The sequence below is a fragment of the Manacus vitellinus genome, unplaced genomic scaffold (assembly GCF_001715985.3).
Source record: "Manacus vitellinus isolate BGI_N305 unplaced genomic scaffold, ASM171598v3 scaffold_10_pilon, whole genome shotgun sequence".
NCBI classification, from domain to species: domain Eukaryota; kingdom Metazoa; phylum Chordata; class Aves; order Passeriformes; family Pipridae; genus Manacus; species Manacus vitellinus.
This window is the reverse complement of record NW_021938838.1, coordinates 18,032,325-18,039,191: the sequence shown is the minus strand read 5'-3', so window position 1 is coordinate 18,039,191 and position 6,867 is coordinate 18,032,325. Positions and strand designations below refer to the sequence as shown.

The 6,867-nt window shown below is 40.5% G+C and overlaps 2 protein-coding genes across 2 annotated transcripts in view; one reads left to right on the top strand and one right to left on the bottom strand.

Annotated features, from left to right (window-relative positions):
• Positions 1 to 5,611, top strand: part of RHPN2 (rhophilin Rho GTPase binding protein 2) — a 19,644-nt gene extending 14,033 nt beyond the window's left edge. Inside the window, exons 11-14 of the mRNA XM_029965591.1 lie at positions 1,084 to 1,160; positions 1,808 to 1,954; positions 2,765 to 2,920; positions 4,166 to 5,611. Of these exons, the coding sequence (XP_029821451.1) occupies positions 1,084 to 1,160; positions 1,808 to 1,954; positions 2,765 to 2,920; positions 4,166 to 4,417 (632 nt within the window). The 3' untranslated portion in view covers positions 4,418 to 5,611. The remainder of the gene's footprint in view (positions 1 to 1,083; positions 1,161 to 1,807; positions 1,955 to 2,764; positions 2,921 to 4,165) is intronic.
• A 723-nt stretch (positions 5,612 to 6,334) lies between these two features.
• Positions 6,335 to 6,867, bottom strand: part of FAAP24 (FA core complex associated protein 24) — a gene marked incomplete at its 5' end in the record, with an annotated part of 1,492 nt that continues 959 nt past the window's right edge. Inside the window, one exon of the mRNA XM_029965474.1 lies at positions 6,335 to 6,651. Within this exon, the coding sequence (XP_029821334.1) occupies positions 6,409 to 6,651 (243 nt within the window). The remainder of the gene's footprint in view (positions 6,652 to 6,867) is intronic.

Here is a 6,867-nt window from a genome sequence, read left to right as displayed (position 1 = left end):
ATATTGGATGTGGCATCAGTGCCATGGGCTGGGAACCATGGCGGGGTTGGATCAAGGATTGGACTTGATGATCTCTGAGGTCCCTTCCAACCCAGCTGATTCTGGGATTCTGTGATATCTAACCATACATGAACATGCTGTCATATCCTGCAGCCAAAAGATTCTGCACATCTTTCTCAGAGATCCTGGGACAGCTTGGCCATTGTGTTTATCCCACTCTGTTTGAAGTAGCACCTGAACAGCCATAAAATAGGACTTAGCTCTTCAGGGGGAGTAGCTGGAAGTTAACACGAGTAAACTCTGTGCAAGATGAGCTTTAAAGCATTATAACTTAATAAAAATGCTTCCTTAGGAATGGCAGTAATGCCCTTAATTTAGATATATGGATACATACATAATATGCACCCATGCATAACATAAATAATGTACAAGTATATGCTGTACATTTGTAGAGTTCAGATTCTTCACGTGTTTCCTCAATCACAGAGAAATAAATTTTGTTACAGCTGTTCCACAGTGTTTGTCTCAGCCAACACTGTTTTCTGGGGTAGATAATTGGTGGTTAGTTGGAATTCAGCTTTTTATGGTGGCTGTCTTGAGAACTAGGAAAAATGGGGAAACTTTGAAAGATAAAATCACATGGGGGAAAACTGGTAGCTGTTTCTTGAGGCACAACTCTTGTACTAGTTTGGGCTGTTAACTCAATTTGACTGCTCCTGGTTTTTTTCTACCTTAGTCCAGCTCATACAGCTTTTTCCTCTTTGGAAGCAGGAGGAAAGTATGAGTGCTGGCTTTAAATACTTCCCAAAGAAAAATAAATTAAAGAGGGGAATAGCATAGTTTTGTTTGGATGGATTTTTTTAAGTTTCCTGTGTTGCTACTATGATACTATGAGATCTGAAGATATTTTTAAGGCCATTCAGACATTTGTCTTACAAATTGTCCACCAAAATGAGGTTTTTTTACAACCTGGCAAGAACTTAGGAGAAATTTCTATCTAGCTTGGAATGCAAGAAAAACAAATTTTAATGTCTTTTGACTAATAGCTGAGAGAAAATTAATTTTGTTTTTTTTTTGTTTTAGCTAAAACAGAGCATAAAATAGAAACAATTGCTCCTCAGTTTTCCAAGGTGAAAGTTAAAGACTTCTTTCACAAGCTGGTATGTGACATGCTAATGCTGACCAACCTTTGTCATTTTGATAGCAAGTATAAATTCACTCTACTGTGAGAAAAGGGACACAAGTATTTTAGCCTGAAAAAATGATGCTTTAGTAACTGTTTTTTTGCTGAACTTATTGGAGAGATCATTCCTAGCTTTAGAGGTATAAGTCAACTTGAGACTAGCAAAGAAAAAAAGTGGCATTTGTATGTGGCTTGCACAGCATTCAGCCTTGGTAACCTTCAGAAAAGTTCCATGAAGTCTTAATAGATAATTGCACACAGCTTAAAGGTGGGGAGAAGCTGGTGGTGCTCGGAGATGGGCTGCAGGGTGTGTGACCTGGGCGTGGCACAGCCAGGCTTTGGGAGTTCTGGCTGGGATCAGTAATACAGGATCTCAGAGCCCATGCAGCCAAAAGATTGTGCACACCTCCGAGATCCTGGGACAGCTTGGCCATTGTGTTTATCCCACTCTGGTTGGAGTAGCACCTGAACAGCCATAAAGCAGGACTTAGCACTTCAGGGGGAGTAGCTGGAAGTTAACACGAGTAAACTCTGTGCAAGATGAGCTTTAAGGCATTATAACTTAATAGAAATGCTTCCTTAGGACTGGCAGTGAACGTGCTGTGCCTGCTGTGTTCCCTGCAGGGCCCCCTGACAGTGTTCTCAGCCAAGCAGAGGTGGACGGCCCCACGCACCATTCGCATCCCCCAGGGAGCAGGAGAGCTCGGATTCCACCTCAAAGGGGGGTCACCAGTCCAGATTTATTGTCTGGATCCAGTTTGTCCTGCAGCAGTAAGTACCCTGGGGCAATATTAACAGTTTCTGTGCAGACCTTAAATGTAACTTTAGCTTGTTCATACTGCTGTGTGGAGTATTTATTGAGTTCTATACACTAGAATAGTCAATTCATGTCATCTCAACACATTTTCAGTGCTATATGCACTGTAGATTAAGTTTGGGTATCCCTGACATCACATAAAACTAGAGTTGATTTCTTCCTCTGTTCACTCTTAGTAGTTAAAAAGTCACAAATAATAAAAGCAAATGTTACTCCCTGTTTAATTCAGGAAGTTGAAGGGATAAATGCTTTAAAAAATAGCAACAAGAATAAGGATCAGGAAGGGAAGGCAAGGTAGCATGTGCCCAAAGAAAGAGAGGAAAGAACATTTTATTGGCTTGTAACCTGTTGTTCTGTCAGGGGAAAATCCAAAGGGATAAAGCAGCATGCAGTGATGAGCACAGTTTAGCTCTAGAAAAGGCAGAAGCAACCACAGAAGGTCAAATGAAAATAATGAAGAAGTAAACAGGGCAGAAAATATCTCATGGGCAGTGATAGGGTAGCAACAACCAGTGTTCATTTCCTTAAGGGGAAAAGCAAAAAGGATGTAAAAAGAGCCAACATTTGAGTATACCAGAATCACATTTATCGATGCTAACTCAATAGGTAGTTTGTGCACTTGGAAAAGTTGCACATGTCTGGCTAGACAATGGGTTTGTAGCATCTAAGAGGGCAATGCCTTTAGGGCAGGTACTATATGATGACAAAAATGTTTTATGCATCTCAAAATTCAAGACAATAACCTGTGCACAATGTTTTGGCAGTCGATGGGCCTGAAAGAAGGTGACTACATTGTTTCAGTCGGTGGCGTGGATTGCAAGTGGCTCGGAGTGAACGAGGTGCTGGAAAAACTGAGGAGTGTGGGAGAGCAGGCCCTGGAGATTAAGGTTATCAGTTGCCAGGATACAGCAGCATCTTTGGTATGTCATGAGGCAAATATGTTCTGCAGACTGGAGATGTGAGAGTTTTTTTTTACTTGCCTGCCTTCAGTCCCTGATTAATGTTTATTTTCATGTAGTCAGATATCCCACTCTGCTAGGGAATATTTAAAGCCTTCAGGCAAGTGTTCAGTTTTAAACAATCTGTTTAAATCATTGTGCCTTGGCAAGGCAAAGGTAGTCTGTGTGCATAAGAATGGTTGGGTGGTGGGGTTTTTTGTAGTGAGGCTACTCGAGATTAATTGCATTACAAATTTCAAGGCATAGTTTAGTTCCTCCAGCTTGTCCTGGAGGATGAAAGTATTACCTTGTTCAGCACTGGAAAAACCACAAGGAAACAATTATGGATGAAACAGAACATCCAAGACCACATGTTTGTTTTCTATGCACTGTTAACATAAAGGATCTGTGAGTTGTGTATTAGATCATGGACTAATGTATATATTTTTTATTTTGGAGTACTTTAACTGTCTAGTCAGTTACTAAACTGCTGTAGAAGCTTTAGACTGAGGGAAGGTCATCACAAGATTTAAAAATGTTAAGCTCTAAATAACTTAGTTGATGTGTGAAAGAACCTGTAGTTCAGCTAAATCCACTACTTCATGCTCCTGACATTCCCTGGCAAACCCAGGCATTGAAGTAGTGTTGCCTTAGAAGCCCTCAAGGTGCCCTTACTGCTGTTAGGTTTTCTTACTTTAAGAAGTTGATTTTCCTTATTGAAAATAAGGAATTACACACCTGCCATTCCAAGCTGCAAACTGGAAACAAAAGGCTGGGATATAATCAGATTGCTCCAGGGCACAGCTAAGATAAGACACAGAAGGCTGTGCCTTTCAGGTTTCCCAAAAGAATGTCCTACAGCAGCTCTTGTTGTCCTAGTTGGGATCACCACGGAACCTGTCCAGAGACAGCAAAATATTCCCCTTCAGATTTGTGCAAGAACTACATACTTCAGCTTGGTAGAGAGGCCAGGGTATATATGATATAGTTACCCTAGAAGCAATAAATGCTTAATGACCCATGGAAAGATTCCCAAGTTCCTTTCTGCTGTGCAGAGGATCCCCTTGGGTGTCCGTGTGCCAAACCCCGGGGGCACAGCACTGCCAAGGGCTCAGTCATGTCATTAGCCCAGAAAGCTGCCCTGCAAAGCTGCCTGCACAGTAACCTTTTGTTACTGGCAAATTCTGACCCACTTTGGTTCTTACAATGCTTCTCTTTTTCCTACAGCATAGCAAGAGTGCAACTTACTCTGTGGGAATGCAGAAGACCTACTCTTTAATCTGCTTAGCCATGGACGAGGATAAAATCGATCAGACCAAGAAAGCCCCGCTGAAACTCCCTTTTCTAAGCTGGGGAACTAAAAACAGACAGAAAGCTGCAAGCACCCTCTGCCTGCCTTCAGCTGTGGCTGGAAGTTCTCAGACTAAGAAGAAGCTTTTACCCTTCACTCTTCTGAACACGGAAAGTTCATTGTACTGAATCTTCCAGAAGGATCTGTTAACGTGATGCTTCTGTTTAAAATGTATATAGAAATCAATTTTATCTTTATAAAAATCAATTTTATCTTCATATATGTGTGTATAAACCCAGACAAATACCGTTGGACTTCATTTGCCTGTGCATTGAGACACTGATGAAGGTCAGAGCCTGGCAAAGACTGTAAAACTGAAGTATTTGAAGGTCAGAATGAAGTGGTTTGGGAGGTATGCAATAACAAGATGTAGAGGATAAGTTGCTTACACGAGGACTGGATTCCTTTGGAATTTCAAAATACAGTTTATCATGACTAATTTTTTATGACTAGGCTAGATGGGAGTTATTTATTACAAACTTGATGCTGCATGCAAAACAATAGGGGACACTTTAAAGGATGATTTTGCTCTTAAAGTCTTAGAGTCAATAATAAGTCGCTTAACACTACTTTAATCTTAAACCACAAATGAGAGAGAATGATGTTATTCAGAGAAACTAACCTTGTGCCAAGGGGTGGTGTCATAGCATTGTGGTTTTTATGCAGACACTTGGTGTGTTCTGCTGAATAGGTAATTTAATTCTGGAAGAGAATTAGAAGGCTTAAAATTTAAAATACCTTCTGAACTCCAAAAGGCTTGTACTCCGCTCTTTTTCTGGGTTACATTTTAAATGCCTGCTGATGCAATTGTTAAAAACAGGCTTTATTCCAAATGACATTATTTAACCTACTTACCTTGAGACTTGTATCTTATTAGTCTTGATAAAATGACTTAGCTGTGAAACAAATCTCAAAATGGACATATTATAGTATATTAATCAAGAATATATAAATTGCAGTGATGAGGAAAAGAGTGCTTGTGCAAGTGGCAGAATATTTATTTACTGTCATATCAAATCCTTCTGCCCCTGGAAAAATTCATGAGCAGCTATACATATATAGTAAGGAGGGAGACAAAAACAACTGGTGAGCATTTCTTTGAGATTCTTCTGTTTTCTAAATTAACTGAAAATTGCTAACACTGTAGTGTTAGTTACCATTGCCATCTACAGAGTAGATATATGCTGTTTGATACTCAAAACTTAAATGAGAGTTTGCATCTTGGTGTAAACTTGAAAGCTGTCATTTATTTTTAGTTTCTTATGTAGTAGGTGTAAATATCTTGATGACATTTATTTAAGAATAAAAATCAGATGCTGTCACTTAGTAGTAGCTTTTTTGAATGATATAGCATAATTTACAGGTTTTTGCTCTTTACTGTTGCTGTGCCTCGTGTTTCTGTGATGTTGCTTACAAATATCTAAAAAACTTTCTTAAAAGTTTATATTAGACAGTACAGGAATTTAAGAGTTTAAAAGTGGCTTCCTTATAAAGAGTATAAATATATTTCTAGAGTTTCCCTATAAAGGCTACATAAAAAACTTAATACTCTTTCCCATGTATTTGTAGTTGGGCTGCTTTTACACACTCAAGCACCAGTGGGCAGATACTGATATTCCATACACAAGAGATTCACTTTGCCTGTGGGGCTGAAATGGCTCTCCAAGTAACAAAATCTTTAGCAAAGTCACGTGAATGCCCCTTCCAGCTCTTTGTTTCTCTCAACCCACTGTTCCAGTCCTCTTGCAGATATTTTCCCTCTTAGCTGCATCATTAACTGCCTTCTTCCTCCCATCATCACAGTCCTTGGGGAAAGGTTGGGCCGAGGGTCTTTTTAAATTTAAAACACTCCTCAATTCAAGTCAAAACTTCTCTGTTTTCTGTCAGCTAACTAAAGACTCATTCTACACTGAGTGGTAGCCAACTTGCAGGGAAATTAGTGTGTGCCTTGTGTTCTTGCTCAGAGCAGAGGAATATTTGTAACAATTAGTTAGCCCCCTCCAGTAGTTGCCAGCCATGATTATAAAAACCACCATAATACGTGATTATTAAAACCAAAATTTTATTATTCACAAGAAAAAAAACCCATACAAAAAGTCTGTCTTTGCAAAACAGCGTGTCAGGAACAGAGGAAGGTATGAATTTGTTGTGCTGCTGTTTGCCCAACTACTTGCTCCAGCTCGCTGACGGACGCGTTACAAAGCCGGTGGATGCTCCCGAAGTGCTGCAGGAGAAGCAGAGCTTTTGTTTTCCCGACTCCCGGGATGTGCTGCGCGGTCTGGAACAGCGCTGGCTCTGCCAGCTGAGGTCGCTGCTTGCGCAGGAAGGGGTTGGTGCCCTGATCCCGGCTCTGCTCCCGCACCTGCAGCCAAGCACAGCCGTGAGCCAACCGAGCAGGAGCTCTGCTCTCAGCCTTTAAAGTTGGTTCTTTCATGGCAAAGCAGGGCAGGGCAATCACCGGGAAGTTTTAGAAACGAGCTCCCTGCTTCTGTGTGTGCCCTGATTTTGATGCAGTTCCACAAAGTCTCACTAGGGAACGGTTTCTTAATGAAAACAATGATTTTTGTCATCTTTTTGA